Here is a 17,392-nt window from a genome sequence, read left to right as displayed (position 1 = left end):
AGCCTGATTTAATGTTGTGCCTGTTAGCCCTCACGCAGGGTAGAATTTACTCAAGGTTCTCTGACAACCCGCCCTCGTGTCACTTCGAGCCAATCAGCGGGTTAAAGAGGGGGCGGGAAACAGGTCATTTCCGGTTTGTGTCTGCGCGTTGTTAATGGAAGGTTCGGTGGCAGCGCAGATCTACAGAGCTCCTTCACGTCAGTATGAACCATGAACTTAAACCACTCTTATAGTATATTCTAGTAATGTCGCTCCACGTGTCTACACTGTATTCAGTTTGACAAGTCAAAGCAGCCCAGCAGCAGCTGCAGACCGGTTCCAGTCAGCTGTAGAGTGCCTGTCAGCTCATGGGAGGAGGTTCACACTGTGACATGTTGTTTCTTTACTTTATTAAAGAGCTTCTCATTGAATCATTATTATTATTATTGACTGGCAGAAGATAAGTACAGTGCTTCATGTAGCACTGGACCCATGACTGCTCCCATAACCTGTACAGACGTTGCCAGGTGACTCCTCCAGTACTATGAGTGCTTCTTATATTTGAATCGACTCATATATGAATGGATACATTTCTATTTTGTGTTTGAGGTCAGCCCGACTTGGGAATGGATTCAAATGACCAAATATTACGCGAATAATCTTTATGCCGCTTGAGTTTTTTATCGTGTATCTTAAGCCCTTACATAGATCACCAACATTTACTGTTTTCTTTGAAACTCACTGGTGTAAACAAACAAGTGTGAGCTCCTCTGTAACTTTAGGCTGCTAGAGTTAAATCAAAGTTCAAACGAAGCTTTGACAATAACTCACAGCTTAGTGTAGTTTGAGGTTCATATGAGGGACTAGGGTGCAACCTACTCTTTATATACAGTCTGTGGGTGCAACCCAGTTTTTTGGAGTGATTGCAACAATTCATCTAAGTTTTCAAGAAATTCAAGTAACAAAAGAACACGTTTTTGAGGTCGGATGACCGTCTTGTCCGATTGCTGGCCTCAATTGTCAGGAAAAGCTCTGTATTTGTAAGATTCATACACTATTTATATGATCAGCAGCAACAAATTCAGTGTTTTAACATAAGGAATCTTTGTGGCAGTAGAACTCAAGACGTGTAACTCTGCTTACATCCACACCAAGCTTGTTCATAAAGGCAGATGCACAGTGAAACTGACTTTTTACTGAGATTTGATTAGCCCGAAACTCACACCTTGCTGAATCAAAAGCAGAAGTACCCGAAGTGAAACCAGACTTTTCTCCAACAGATACATGAAATCATGCACCAGTTGCCACGAGATACTGTGCGGCTGCTGTCGAGCTCCCAGGTCATCACTTCAGTGTTGAGCGTTTTGAAAGAACTGTTGGAAAATTCCCTGGATGCCGGATCTTCAAGCATTGACGTTAAACTGGTACAGTATCTAAATGACAGATTTTGGATTAGGACAAATAATTTTTAAATATTGGCTATAGCAGAATTTGGATTTGTTTTCTTGCCCATTTAGCAGCAACATCGTTATTATATTTAATCGTACATTTTGCAGCTGCAGTGGCAGCCTACAGTATCATTGACTTTCCCATTGCAGGAGAATTATGGTTTGGACCGGATAGAAGTACGTGACAATGGCCATGGAATCAAAGCTGCAGATACTCCTGTGATGGCTGTGAGACATTATACCTCAAAGATCTGTAGCCATGACGACCTGGAGCGTCTGGAAACGTACGGCTTCAGGGGAGAAGCACTGGGTTCCATTTGTGCAGTGGCAGAGGTAGGAAGTCTTTAAAAAATAGCAGTTATTATGTGACAGTCACATCTGAAAAAAAGTAATAACCAAATTGAATAGAATTATAGTTGAATTAGACACGTTTTATTCTCTTCTCTCCGTGTTGTTTCCAAGTTGAATATAGTTGGAGTATAAACTTCAGTTGTTCCCATGGCTGCTATTTATGCTACCTAGGGAAACCTAGCTAAAGCTATTGGTAAAATAAAAGCAGATTGCATAGTGAAAGCAAAGGCTTACACAACCAATTTAAATCCTAATCTTGTGATTATTCTATAGCCATTAGATTGTGAAATGAACATTTACTTCATTATAATAAGAGGAATCAACTTAAACAGAAGTTATACTTGTTGATATACTAATCTCGATGTTCATGAAAAAGAAAATACTTCATCTCACTCATGCATCCATTTATATCATATTTTACACATTGTCTGACTCTTTCATTTATCAGTTCGTTAGAATCACATATGAATCCTGCTGTGTTTGTCAACTGGTTTGATGTCTCGTGCTGTCTCTTCAGGTAGCTGTCACCACGAAGACGGTGGAGGATGACATCAGCATCCAATACATGCTTAACCTCACAGGGGAGATTGTCTCTCAGAAGCCGTCTCACTTGGGTCAAGGCAAGGCTGAAGTATTCCATTACATATCATTTAGCCGACACTTTTATCCAAAGCGACTTACAATAAGTGCATTCAACCATGAGGGTACGAACCCAGAACAGTAAGAATCATGTAAATATATTAGCTTCAAAAAATCCGAACTACAAGTCATTTAAAGAATCTCCCAGGAACAGAACAGTTTTTATCCATTTTCTGAAAATCAAATGCACTGTCAATTTAATGCAATTAAATTGACAGTATTTCCCCTCAAAATGCATGAAAGTAAAGGTATGCAGTAGCTACAGAATGTATTAAGAACCACTCACTTTATGTAGATAATATAGTGTTGTGCCTTTACTTTTTGCCTTCACTAGTTGATAAAATTGCCATGTTTGTACTGGGAACATCCTCTTCTTCTTCAGATTGAATGGGAACTGTCATCTTCAGGTCTCTCATAAGATATTCTAATTTGGTTGGGTCATTCAAGTACAGGTAGAGACTTGTCCTGAAGACACTCTGGTATTTCCTTGGCCGTGTGCCTCAGATCAGTGTTAATCAGGAAGGTGAACCATCTCTCCAGTTTTTTGTGCTGGAGCAGGTTTTCTTCAAGGGCCTCTCTGTGCGTTGCTGCGTTGATCATTCCGTCATTTCTGACCAGTCTCCCTGTCCCATGTCCATAATGAAGCCAGCACCATGCTTCACTGAAGGGATGGTATTATCCAGGCGATGGGCGGTGCTTGGTGTTTGCCAGATGTAGTGTTTGGAGTTCTGACGAAAGTTTATTGTCTTATCAGACCAGAGGATATTTTTCCTTATGCTCTTAGAGAAATTTAAATGCTCAAAGTGGGACCCGTCTAGCCACTTAACCATCAAGGCCTTTATGAAAGAGTGTTGCTCAGGTGATCATCTTTGTAGAGGACTTTGCCCACTCCAGTCCTGATGGTTCCAAACTTTATTCCACAATTCTTAAAGCCGCTTTTCTCCTAGGAGCACTCAAAGCTTTAGAAATGATTTGCCCTGTTTTATGCCTTACCACAAGTTTATCACAGAGATCTACACAGACTTCCTGGGTTGGTGTTTGTCCTCCTGACATGTTGGATCTTGTATTTGCATGTGGGCCTGGACACACCTCAGGGTTCATCAAAGCAAAAGGATGCTCCTGAACATAATGTGGAAAAGAAAGGCATCTGAATACTTTTGTCAATTAGTGATTTCAGTGAATCCGTTCAGAGTTATTTTATCTTTTTAAAATTAAGACTACAACAAGTTAAGTGTGCAAAAAGTGAAGCGGTCTGGCAGGAAAATGACAATGTTATGTTAAAAGCTGTTCCACACCTCTTCTCTCCTGTGTTGTACAGGTACAACAGTGAGTGTGCTGAAGCTTTTCAAGAATCTTCCAGTCAGGAGGCAGTACTATTCTTCGAGCAAGAAGTGCAAAGAGGAGCTGAAGAAAGTACAAGACCTGCTGATGGCATATGCTATAATCAAACCTGACCTGAGGATCACGCTTGTTCACAATAAGGTCAAGATCTTCTCTTTTTTACGATTTTAACCAAGGGGAGGTGAAATTATTTGTCAACTTTCACACAAAGGGAATTTACACAAGATGCTAATCTTTCAATTTAAAACCATCCTATCACCAAGCAGCCAAAACACCATGTCTTTGAAAGTGAGTATCAAACACTGACTTCTTGTGGGCTTGTAAGAGAGCTCTCAAAAGTGTGCTGTCTTCTCTGCTGTCACTGTTTAGTGTGTTCAGTGTGTGCAATCATCACTTCTGCAGCGGCTATTCTTTGTATTATATAACCTCTATGGTGGCTGAGCAAATGAGCATGTCTGACTAGACATCATTTCAATAAATACAGCAGTTTCATTATAAACAAAAAATATCACAACACTCAGAGGTGAAAGAATTACATTAAAATAAGGATTCTAAAGAAAAAATGATCTTTTATAGTATGTAAAGCAGGGACAGTCTCTGCAGCAGGCTTTGATGATGTGAGGTCAAAAAACCTCCCCACCCTTCAGGCAGCTTCCTTTGGCCTATATTCCCATCCATCCACTGACACTGGATAGGGCAGACTCAAACAACAACAGTTAGTGTCTGCATACAGTAATGTTGGCTCCTAACTTCTGCGTGTTGTTATTGTCAAATATTCACAAAAAGCCCCACCAGAAGTTGACTGGGATTGTTTGGAACTCACTGAATGTAGAGGTGGAGAACAGAGGAGTTCATTATACTTCAGGAGAGGTGTGACAGATTTGTAACACAACTAAACAAATGGGAGAAGAACACGTTGGGTTTTGTTATAGTTAAATCTGTCCTGTAAAGTAGCATAATCTTCTTCCTACAGTATATATTCACACACACACAGCAACCGCTAGGTGTCCTCATTTGTCTTCAAATTACTGAACATCACTGGTTCAAAAGCCTCCTCAGTTTCTGTCAATAGGGCCTGAGTTTCTGCTGTGTAGTGTTAGATTTGTGGCAACATCACTGATAACGATGATGTGTGTAAAAGCGCTTGACGACACTGAAAGATTATATGCTGTTTAAGATTAGTGCTCACACATGCAGTTAATTTAAACCTTAAAAGGGAAAGAACGTGTGATGCTTGATTCCATCAAATCTTACCACCAACATTTTTTTGAGCAGTTTACTTAATTCATGAGTCAGTTTAATAATTACATTGAGTAAAAGAATAGTATTTACTAACTGTACAGACTTTTCTTTAGCTGGAAGAGGGGAAAATGACAAAAAGCCTTTAGAATACCACCTAATTTCACCTAATTGTTATACCCATTATAATATAATTTGAAATATAGCATAAGTGTTAAATGTAAGTTACATTTACAAGGTGTGCATGGCCTCATTTGATTCCCTTTCAAATTTGTAATTAAGCTTGTCGGGTAAATAATTAATCAAACACCGTCTCAAAGACAAAAATAGTCGTCAGACTCCTGTTGTTTTGTCGTCAGTGAGCTATGAAATTATCACCTATGATAGAAAAGCTTCATTTGGCTTTTGTACAAACACATCAACTAAATGTTTAAAGAGCCAAACAACAGACTGGCAAACCTGAAAATTTCTAGGTTAGAGTTTACTTAACATAATAAAATAATATGCACACAACACAGTGAGTGTGCCTGTAGCTATTAAGTAGTAATTATAAGTTTTTTTAAGTTGTGTGCATGTGGTTTTTAAATGAGTTACACAAAATTGACTTGTTTTGGATTTAAAATATTATTCAAGTGCTTTTCTAAGTAGGTGAATGTACATGGAAAGCTGATTCATCAAGCTTTTTGACTTGGGAAATGGCAAAATATGAATATCCTGAAAACATAAAACCTACCGGATCTCAGAAACAGTTATTTGTGTTTTTTATAGCTGCAAATAATGCTTATTATCATGATTGATTTTTTTAATGAAACATAATATAAATATAGATAGATAGGTAGAAAAGACTTTATTGTCATTGTCACTGTAAAAGTCATTTAAAGTTAAAAATGAGACATGATGAGAAACCAGCGTGCTATAAAGACATTCAGATGTGGCTGCAAGATCTTTTGTCTTGAAAAGTCGTTATGTAAAAGTTACATGTAATCAAATATAAATGTCATTATTTAAAACTTGAGATATTTAATTCCTAAATGAATGCAATTTAGCATTCTTAGCTGCTAAATACCTCTTTCACTGTAAATCTAGTAAACACCACTGATGAACTTCATGAATCAGTCTTCAGGGAGATTCAGAGCACAGGTTTAGATCTGTGAGCTTATATTTTACTGATATCGGTTGTACTTAAATGCACAACAGTGGATGACAGAACCCTGCAGGCTACAGAGTGCTGCTGGAGTAATGTGCACACTCTTAACAGCAGGCTGAAAAGCACGATGCTGTATTTAGAGACAAGCAAATGCAAATAATAACGAAACCTCATGATGCAGCAAGCGTTGTCGGTTGGATTTGCAGCTGTTAAGGGAACAATGAACTATGTCTGTAACCTGAAACTTAAGACTAGTAAATCTACAACATACTGTGCGTCTTAAACTAATAAAATGTTTGAGTTGTGGCCCAATCCCTATGCTCATACGTCATTACTGCCACCGCTTGACTCCGCAAAGAATCGTAATAATAGTCATGATTAAAAAATGTGACTCCTGCTGTATTGATAGTTCAGTGTTTGCTCTTTAGGGCTGTTTGTTAATGTGCAACAGCAAAACAAGTAGATGATTGTTGGTGAAAGTAGTTTGCAATAGAAACTGAACTTCCTCACCTAACAAAGCAATTTGACAAGTTCTGATAACTTTTAGAAGATGAATCATAATTTATCATCAACTTGACCGAGTCATTAGTGATAATCTGATTTATATATATTCAGATTGCTCGTTTCAATTCAATCATTGGGATTTTTTTGATCATTCACCAAAAGTATGCGAACGCCTTCACGTTTTTTGGTGTGCACAATAAAAAAGCCAGTAATTATATTTTGGTTTGTTCCATTTCATAAGAGCAGATTAATCAGCAGAGGAATTATTTAGCAGTTGACATTTCCATTCATTACAAGGTTTCAGACCACAGCTAAGTGTAACTGTCATTTGCCCCAAACACAAATATGGCTGATGGACGGTGAACTGTGATTTGCTTGATTATGACGCCTGAGTAAGTTGCTGAACACAGCTGCAGGCTTAACCCCAGATTCAGTTTCAGGCTGCAGCTAGTTTGTACACAGAAGTGTATAGGTGGTGTGGGTCACGGAGCAGCCACACGACTCCCGTATGAATTTCATAGAAATCAGTTTTGAGGTCGTCAGGTTAGAGTAGTAAATCCATTTTGCACAATCAGCACTCAGTTGCCCCTATCCTCTATCTCCAACTCTGCTATTTGGCTTGTGTCGTGTTTCACAGCTTCTTCAAGAACTGTTTACAGGAGTGATCCATTTACATGCGCCAGATTGTGTATTTAATAACTGAGACATGCTCTGCAACAGCGTGCATGCTTTGAGAAATCAACACCCGAGAGATATATTCACTGTTAAACACAAATTACAAGCCCACTTGTGGGTGACAACATATTTGAACTATTTTTTGATCAGACATGTTTTTGAGGTGTCAGGTTTTTTTTCTATTGATGCTTATGTAATATTTTCAAAAACCATATATACCACTTATGATACTTTATCATGGCCTTTTCAAATGTTCCATTAGTTGATGATGTTTTGTAATCAATGAACAAAACTATCATCATCATCAATCATCAGTATGAACTAAAGAGTCCTGAAGCTTTGATTTCCATTGTATTGACTCAGCAGTAGTCTATAAGTAGCAATTTGGGCTCAATGATGAAATCATGTTTTAAGAAGTAAGAAAAGCAAGAATATACATTTGGATCATCAGGTCTTGTAATGATTTATTGTTAATTTCAATACCCATTCACTTTTACTCTTCCTCTGCTCCCAGCAAAAATAAAGCCTGATATTTCTAATCTTGGAACACTGCAATTTAAGCTTTTGTCCATCTCTTGCTGAATCATTTAACAAACAAAATATATGAACTCCAGACATATTGGCAGCTTGGTGGCCCAGTTACTATCGTAACAGGTGTTTATGCAGTGTGATTCGCGTCGCCTGATGTGGACTCGTGGAAGTTGACTCGTGTCATATTGTTCCAGGTGGTGGTTTGGCAGAAGACCAAGGTGGCCGATCACAGAAGTGCCCTCCTTGCTACGCTGGGGCCCAGCGCTGTTGCCAACCTGCTCCCATGCCACTATCACCAAGAGCAACCAGAGGTTAGTCAAGGGGAAAGTGCTGAGATGAAACAAACGTGTGATACAAACCAAATACTTAACTAACTTAGTTTGTGTTTTCTTTTCTAGCAAAAAAGTACATTGGTTTAAAAAAACAAAACAACCACACATTTTGATTTAGTTAACTGTCCAAGTGTTGCCAGTGGGCTAAGTTGTCATATGTTGTGTCAGGCTCATGTTTACAGGTTTCAGGTTTCTCTGTCAACTTTTATTTTTATTGTTTCATGCTGCTCGGTTGGGCAAAGTCACCTTTGAACGCTGAATCAAACGATGGAACAAATGTGAAGAGACAACGTGGTGTGCATTGCACTCTGATGGATGAGCGTCACAGGCACATAGCACGGCTCTGTGGCACAAGGCTGTATGCCACCCCTCCCATCTCATGCATACACCTTGCACTTTTTGCTCTCATACTGTGGCTCCCATGCCGCATTGCCCTTCATTAAAGGCAACAGTTTTAACTTGAAATTACGTGTTACATAATTTTCGGTCAAAATCTGAATAAAACACATGGTTGAAAAAAATTATCTAAATAACTCAACAATTGGTGCTAAATAATAAAAAACCGATCGGGTGAAAATAAATTGATTTGCACAGTAAGTGAATGATGACTGCAACTTAATTGTTTAGATGTTGTATATTTGCAGAGCAAATAAGTGCATGCACGTTATACTTGACCGTGAGCTAATAACCTCATCAGGAACGCCTGGTCTCAAGCCAGCAAATGTGGCCAGTTGGTGGCTCGCCAACTATTTCTTTGCCCTTTTCTTTTGAGTTCTTTCTTGATGAAAAGTGAATTATTTTTGTTAGCTAAGCTTTGCTGTGCTGATCATAATTGAATTACTGGTAAGCGGTAACTTTCTGCTTGGTCACGGTAGGTGTCATGTGGCTCGTACCTGCTGCCAGGCTCCCAACTAATCTAGTTTGACAGATATGGAGCAGCCCTTTTCACCCTGTTTCTCTCTCATTTTCCTCTTTGTTGTTGTTATTTTGCTGCTGCACTTTGGTGCCCAGTTATGAGAACAACCTTTCACCCTTTCCTCTTACACCCTGTAGCAATGAAAGAGAACGTTTCTCCTCTTTGTCCCCAAGAGTGAAGCTTAGTGATCAAGAGAACCAGGTTGACAATTTCACTGGGGGCTCGCTCGGGGTGAGTCGTAAGAGCTTTTCCTCTGCAGAACAAAATGTGACACTCGTTTTTGGCAGCATGACTACACATAGCTGCGGCCCTTTGGGGCCAGAGGTGCCATTCATGCTCCCATAAAGTGACCCTAATGAGCAGAAAAAGAGAGAAGCATATGTGCTGTGACCTGAAACAGCAGTTCATTTATTAACTACATTGGCGTGCGTTGCTGCTAATAATGAGCCCTGGGCCATGTGGGGGAAAAAGCATAGCTATTATCTGCTTGCAAGCTGTAGAACATTAACAGCTTTCCATAATTTCATACAAGCCCATAATCATAATGGAGATTTGAGTACAGTTGCTCAGTTTTGTGCAGAGTCATCAACTTTAGCTCTTGAGAAATACCTCTGGTGGGATTATAGGTGAAAGGTCATTGTATAATATGTGTGTCTCATCATATTATATGATGCAAATGTCAGCAGTATTAGGTGTTACACTGCCTGTTTTACTTATTGTCAACTGAACCATCCTAATTGAAAATACAATATGGGCTAGTTTATTTCATGAAGTTCCAAAACTAGTAGTTCTACATGTTGTTGCTCCTCTGTGTCTTCCAGCTGCTGAGAATGACAACATGGAAACACGTCTGCCTTTCAGAAACTTGTAGCCAAGTTGTTTATTACAGCTATTATTTGTCATAAATAGTTTTGTTTTCTCATCAGTAGTGGAACACAGCATTTGATTTATGTCTGAACCTTTTATGTTTGACGTCCGCTTTGTGCTTGTGTCTGGTTATTAATATTATAATTATCTTTCTTGTATTCAGATCTCTTTAGAGGGTTTTTTCCCAAAGCCTGGAGCAGATTTTTCCTCTACAAGCTCATCTAGCCCTGACAAAACGTTTCTATTTGTCAACAACAGACCTGTCCATCATAAGGATGTATTGAAGGTAGAACCATTTTGGGATAAATAAATGAAACAGACTTTGTACATTGAATATTTGTTTGTATGTAATAGCATTCTTTTCTTTTTTGTTTCCGTGTATATTTGATCATCAGTTGTTGCGCCAACACTACGCGGCTCAGTATCCAGGGGATCCAGCCCAAAACCGATATCCCACCCTTTTGCTTAAAATGACCGTTTCACCCTCTTCGGTTGATGTCAACCTGACACCGGACAAGACCCAGGTTCTACTTCTAAACAAGGTGACTATCAAATTCAAACTAAGTCAGAATCTGTTTAAAATTATTTTTTTCAGATTTAATAATGACTGGGGATCAAAAACAAAACTCCATCTGTATTATCTGTCATCTGTCTGATGTTTAGGAGGCTGTGCTGACTGCTATAGAGGCAATGCTGGTTTCTCTCTATGGCTATCAGCCTGGTTGTGAGCCCTCAGCTGAGAAGCAGCTCGGCCATGAGATGTCTCCTCTGCCATTGAGTCCTTCGCAGACTGATGCTTCACGACTTGTCACTGGGCAAAGTAAAGAAATGGATGTCAGTGTCACCAACCACAATGGCGATGACATCACTTTGTCTACGGCTAAGGGCACGGGTGCGTCACTGCAGCCCCAGACCTCGAACAGCAGTTCTTCATCTTCCGTAGCAGAGGACTGGATTGTCCCCCAGATCTCAGCCAGGCGTGAGTCTAACGTTTCTCTTTATGATGATGAAATGGCTCAGAGCTGCATTCAGACAACAGAAACAGGTTCAGCAAACGAATCCTTGGAAAGACTTGAGGACAATATGGTGACAGAAAAAAACAAACACCAGATATCAGCTGAGGACTGGAGCCGCGGGACGGCTCTGACTGACCCCTTAACACGAGAACCCCTGCAGCCCGTTAAAATCCATCAGCCCCCGAAGCACAATCATTCTGACTCAGATGAGTTAAAGAGTCAAAGCAGCTCAAACAAAAAGATGTTCAATAGCATAATAGAGAAGCGGGATGCACTGACAGCCTACGACCTGATCAGCAACCGTGCCATCAGGGCTCCGCTGTCTTCTGCCACCTCACTGGAGAAGGAAGCCAGAGCTGAGGTGCTGAGCGAGGAACCCACAGCTGGCCTGCAGGATATCAATGTCACTGCTCAAGAGAGGTGGAAAAATCTGAGGGAGGACGACCATAAGAAGTGAGTTTCCAGACCTTCACCTTTCCAAGCAGTTGTTTCCATTTCTTGTTATTTGCAAGGCAGAGAGAGTGGGGAAAGTTTGACCTGTCATTTGCATGTGAAAAGCCCAGTCTGGAAATTATGTTGATACGAGCTGTGTTTCTAATTTCCTGACTGTGATAGTGAGCAAGGTAGACAACATTTTCCACAGTACAACAGGTATCACTAATAACGAAATGTCCTGTATAGTATTCCATCTATCCAGAGGATTCCCATGTCAAGTTTAAGTTTATACATCCTCAACGTAAAATCCTTGAGGAATGCTTTTATATTACATCATGACATTAAACATAGGCATTAACATTGACACTGAGACAGGATACTCGGATTTGATGATAGAGTGTTTGATATGAACTACTTGTTTAATAGAAACCCTAAAATAAATGCCCTGTCCCCAGGTTGTTACTCATAATCTGAATTTTAGAACAGCATCACATGTTAGAGACTAAACAAATACTAGTGAAATTATTTTTCCTCAAAACTTCACCTCTGCAGACCTATACAGAGAATAATATGTAATATGGGGATCCAGCATGCTCACCTTCTAAATGTCAACATGTTGATTCAAGCTAATCGAATCAACTGTCAGGATACTGGTTGGAAACAGAGATGAATTTAAATGGACAGTTTAAAGTACAATTTGTAAACATAAGCATTCACACTGACACTCAGACAGGATTTAAGTGAAAGTGAAAAGTGAGTGATATGAACTGGTGTTTACTCATTTGTTATTAGGGACTCAAACACAAATATAAAACCTAAATGTCCTGTTTCCAGGTTCACACAAGTCTCTTTGTCCATTTCAAAACCTCACCTACACTTACTTCATAAGTGGAGTCAGGAGTGACACATAGTTGGCTTGTCAAGAATAGAGCTGGCACAGACCAGATGGAGGTAATGAGTGTTTGTGTTTGACCCTTGCTTCCCTCAGAGTTAAATGATTGACATTATTAAAGGTAAGACAGGATGGAGTTATTTGGACAATAACAAACAAAAAATAACACAGTGATCCCATGAATGTGCACACTTAGTAGAATAGTGCATTATTTTCCAGGCTAACGGTGTTTGTTTGATTCTGAGAGATCCAAGCACAATGATCGTTTATAGAATGGGTCTGGTCACAGACCATAAAATATAAAACAGTGTACAGAACATGTTAAACTCTTAATTTATTGAATCAGTTGATTGCATTGAAACTGATAATGAAAGAAGTTCAGGAGTAAATTTTGCCATGCAGTCATTAGAATCTTCTAAAATGCTCCAGATGCACATGCAAACGTCGGTAAAAGAAAATACAAACTGTGCTACTCCACTAGCATCATGGAATAACACCATTATACCGCAGCGAAAGGGCGTCAGCCCAATTACGTTAGATTGCGCGGCATACCAATTTAAAGTGATTACAAGGTTGGAAAATATGTATCAGCAGTACATACAGCCTTATATAAGGTATGGAAGAGTGTATGGAAAAAGACATCTGTTTAGAATCCTGCCTTGCTGTGCTGCTGCTTAAACATGAAATAAGATTTGGCAAGTACTTGGCCCCTTTCACTTCCACTGTTAAGTGGCACACCACTTCTAGGAATTATACTTGAAACAGGTGATTTGAATAATGGGGTGCTGAAGTGTAAGCCCTAATGCTTAACACATGAAGATCTATGGAAACATGAGTTGGCAGCATTGCTGAGGAAAGCACCCTATACATAGGGTTGACTTGGTGTATATATATTTATGAAATTCTCAACATGTTCTCCGCATGTACACTGGGAACAAGTTGTTACTCGGAATCTGATCTCTTATTTTAGAATAGGCTCTAATATGTTTTAACTCGACACATCACGTGGTAGCTTAGCAGCTGTGCAACAAAGGAAATCACTAAAAAACACAAATACTATTGGTATCATTCTTCTCCAAATCTAAACTTCTCTGCAGACGTATGTAGTGAAGGTTGTTATGGATAACTGTCAGTCACAGAGGATCCAGCATGCTCACCTTCTAAATCTCAACAACATATTGATTCATATAGTATGGCAAGACACTGGTTGGAAATGGAGATGAAACCAATTGACGGAGATGATACTGCTTTATTCAGTGATTTTACTGGATTTAATCCCTGAGTCATGTCATTCTGAGGTGGAGGAGATCTCTATAGATAATCCAGCTCCTGGTTAAATTTAGCTGAATGTCTGTATTATAAGATATCATAGGAAAAATCTGGACCCACTTGGAACACTTAATTTGTCCTGTGAGCCGACCAGTTCCTGTGGTTAAACATGTTTTGTAACATAATGTCTGATTCTGATGTTCAAAACACTCAACTCCCACTTGCTGTTGTAACCTGTTTCATCTGCACCAGTGAATGCTAGAAAGCCAACATGGAACTGATTTAAAAATAGTGTTGTCGCTGGTGTTGTAGCTATAAAAGATTTGAACTCTGCAGGTCTGAGGAGAAGGCAAAGCAACACCATGACCAAAGGACCAAATTGGCCCCTGCTGAGGGCCCCAGAGATCCGAGTGTGAGCACCCCAAAGAGCCACGTGCGCAGCCAGAAACGCAAGGCCCCGCTGTCCAATCAGCAGCTGCTGGACGAGCTCTTCTCTGCACAGCCCCAAAAGAAGATGAAGAACTCTGCACCTAAGCCCTCACAGCCCCTCCCCTGCAGCGTGGCTGCCCTTCGGCTGCAGCTTCAGCGCCTCTCATCCCAGTGCAGCGCAGCACCGCGGGGCCTCCGTCTTGTAAACCGACTGGCCTCTCAGAGCGCCTGGGTCATTTTATGTGGTCAGAGGCTCATGTTGTTAAACCCATTTCGAGTGGAGGAAGCCTTGCTGTTTAAGAGACTTCTAGAGAATAATATACTTCCAGCTGAGAGTCTGCAGAACCCTATACAGTTAACAGATGGGTAAAGTATCACTCACCTCTCACCAGCAAAACGCCAACTCTGACAGTTGTTTTCCTTTTGGGAAACTGCTCACTCATCCAATTTCTTTACATACATGTACAGTACATGTTATAGACTATTTTTAAGACAAAGAAATCTTAGTACTTGGCTTCTATTAATGCTCATCTAATGGATGGAAATACAGTAATGTATGTTTAACATGTCCTTGTGTGTCTCCTCTAGAAATTTAGGGGGAGCTGAATATACAGATGCTTTGTGCAACATGGAGAAACAAAGCCCTGAGCTGGACGGACGCACCCTCTTCTCTGATCCCAGGCTTGTAGCTAATGGGTTTAAAATCAAACTCACCCCAGGTACAGTGTAAATAACATTTTTGAGTCACAACGCAGTTGTGTGAGGCAGACCAATATGTGTGCAATCAAACATTTATCTGCCATTCACATGCAAGTCCTTCTGAACTTGATAGTACTACAGATCCCAAAACCAAAAGGCACACAAAAGTGTATAACACCCAGTCAATCAGAAAACAAGGATTTCTTATTGTTTGAGTCACGCTGGGTAAAGGTCTAATTTATTAACAATTGTTGGACCCTTTTTCAATCAGTAATGTCAAAGTTCACCAGTCATCTACAGTTCTTGTGGATAAGAAGAAACAGTCCCATTAATCCAACAGATGTGTCCACAGGGAAACAATTATGGATGATGAAATAGAAACAGCATTCCGCATCATCACAATACAAATTTCTGTCCCCATTCATTTTTCCCTTGATCTGTGCTTCGACACAGTCCTTGACCTCATGGCCTCGCTTTTGCTCTGATATGCACTGTCGGCTGCGAGACCTCATAAAGGCCGGCGGTGTGTGTCTTTCTTAATCACATCCAATCAATAAAATGTACCACATTTAGACTCCATTCAGTCTGTAGAAACATATCAAAGATGATCAAGAGAAATCAGGAGGCACCTGAGCTTCATTTTAAATATCATTGCAAAGTGTCTGAATATTTAAGTCTATGTGATATTTCAGTTTTTCCTTTTAATACATTTGCAAACTTTTCTAAAAATTCAGTTTTTGCTCTGTCACTGTGGGTTACTGAGTGAGGTTTGATGACAACACTTTACACATAAGAAGTTAAGTTTTGTGACAAATGTCTACAAACTAAGGAGGTGTTTCAACAATTCACTCAGACATTCATTATATTAACCATTAATCTGTAGCTCTAAACAGACAGTTAATATAGTGCAGTATAATATATATGAATAACTAACATTATCTTATAAAATCTTTTAAAAAATGGAATTAGCTATTATATTGTTTACTAGGATGACAGATGATTCTGATGGTTCAAGTGGGAGTCAGTGTAGTTTAAACAAGTATATACTGCAATAGAGTCCAACGCAAGGTTGCTGAGAATTATAAACACAATTTAAAAAATAAAATAAATAAATGCCAGCTTTATTATCATTGTGACATTATTGACTTATTATTAATTCCTTATTACTTACTTTGCGAAGCCAAACAGTGCCCTGTGAATGTTGGCTGTTTTTGTTGCTGGAATGGTTCACCTCAGTTGACACTGGCCTTCTGCCCAACAGCATGGTCTCACAGTAGGTTTGTACCCCAGCGTGCAGGTGATGAGAATGGTTGCCCTTTGAGAAATTCTAGGAATTTTCATTTGGCACAGCCTGCCTCGGTGGGTGTGCATTGGATTGAAGGCAGCAGCATATGTAAGATGGTTTCACTGCACAATCTCTGCTGTGTATCTCCGTTTTTTTATTAGGATTGTTGAAAATGTGTATTGTTAATTATCGCTTGCATTTGCTGTTATTTTAAAAAATGGAAAGAATTGACATATTAAAACAACATGTATCTCTATGGAGTTGTTGGTATTATAATCAGGAATTTGTCAGGGTCAGTTGTTGCTCTCCACATAAATAATAGCAAATGTACTTGCACATCCAGCAGAGAAATATTCAATAAATCTAAAGGTCTCTACATCTCCAGTTTTTATTTTTACCTTTCAGACTTCATTTTGCATCCAAAGTCATGTATCACAAATATGAATTGTCCATGATTTGTAGTATTTCCTCATGAAATAAGAAGCCATCATTCTTCCAACCTACAAGACAACTTCCTTCCAGTCTGCTGGGGCTTCTATTAGTCATTTAACACTCCATTTGGCCCTCAGCTTGTTTGACTTGGTCCTCACTCCGGCCGTAAACCACAATATTTATTTATTATTCTTTCCTGGAGATAGTAGTAGCGTCTGGAGTATATTAATCCTTGTCGTCTGCTTGTTTTGGCTAGGCCTCACATCAACTGATAGACATCTGGAAGTGACAGCAATGGCAGACTGTGTGCCTTTCCTCGGTGTGGAGGACCTCAGGGAGATCCTGACTGCAGTTCTTCACAGGAAGGCCGGGACCGTGCAGGAGTGCCGGCCACTTAAAGTAACAAACTACCTTCAAGTGAGAGATGCTACGAACGGATAATAAGAAGTCGTCGCTGAAGTGTTTTGTGGTGCTGTGTTAAATAAGTAAATTGTGATTTTGCGCTCACAGGGAGAAGCAGTACGACTTGCCCGTCAGGTGACTACAAATTTATCGAGGGAAGATGTGGAGGAAATCCTTGTGCGGATGGAACAGCAGCTTGGTGAGAACAGTAGGTCCTGCATCCATGGTCGGCCATTTCTCCAACACCTCTTAGATGTCCCTGTCACAGAACAGGAGGCTGAGGCTCTGCTGAGGCCTTTAGAGCTGTAGGCACGTTAATGAAAACTCACAGCAGTGCAAGATGAAACAGCTGCCTGTTTGTTTCCATTCTCAAATGATGTTTAACTTTGTTACAACAAGAATATAAAAATAAACATATTTATTCACATTGTGATGCATGAATTGTTCATTTGTATAAATGCCTTGAAATATATGTCACATATCGGTCAAAGTAAACCGAACTCGTGGACTGGCTCAGAAAGTCTTGATGAGGACAGTCAACAGTCTCTGTTTTGTCCATTTTTT

The 17,392-nt window shown here is 39.7% G+C and overlaps 1 protein-coding gene across 1 annotated transcript; it reads left to right on the top strand.

Moving 5' to 3' along the window:
- The first annotated feature begins 62 nt into the window (after positions 1–62).
- pms1 (PMS1 homolog 1, mismatch repair system component) lies at positions 63–17,255 on the top strand. Its single transcript, XM_020099715.2, has 13 exons — positions 63–197; positions 1,260–1,403; positions 1,578–1,760; positions 2,296–2,398; positions 3,736–3,899; positions 8,049–8,165; positions 10,133–10,255; positions 10,365–10,511; positions 10,633–11,438; positions 13,918–14,376; positions 14,599–14,729; positions 16,683–16,843; positions 16,937–17,255. The coding sequence occupies exons 2-13, from the start codon at positions 1,272–1,274 to the stop codon at positions 17,135–17,137; spliced, it is 2,727 nt and encodes a 908-aa protein (XP_019955274.2). The 5' UTR covers positions 63–197; positions 1,260–1,271; the 3' UTR covers positions 17,138–17,255.
- The last annotated feature ends 137 nt before the right edge of the window (positions 17,256–17,392 follow it).

The sequence above is a fragment of the Paralichthys olivaceus genome, chromosome 10 (assembly GCF_024713975.1).
Source record: "Paralichthys olivaceus isolate ysfri-2021 chromosome 10, ASM2471397v2, whole genome shotgun sequence".
Classification (NCBI taxonomy): domain Eukaryota; kingdom Metazoa; phylum Chordata; class Actinopteri; order Pleuronectiformes; family Paralichthyidae; genus Paralichthys; species Paralichthys olivaceus.
The sequence above is the reverse complement of the archived record's forward strand: the minus strand, read 5'-3'. Positions and strand labels throughout refer to the sequence as shown.

Coding starts and splice junctions, on each gene's coding strand:
- pms1 (XM_020099715.2), top strand. CDS start 1,272: ATGCACCAGTTGCCACGAGATACTGTGCGGCTGCTGTCGAGCTCCCAG. Junction 8,166..10,132: donor ATCACCAAGAGCAACCAGAG/GTTAGTCAAGGG, acceptor TCTTGTATTCAG/ATCTCTTTAGAGGGTTTTTT. Junction 11,439..13,917: donor AGGGAGGACGACCATAAGAA/GTGAGTTTCCAG, acceptor TGAACTCTGCAG/GTCTGAGGAGAAGGCAAAGC.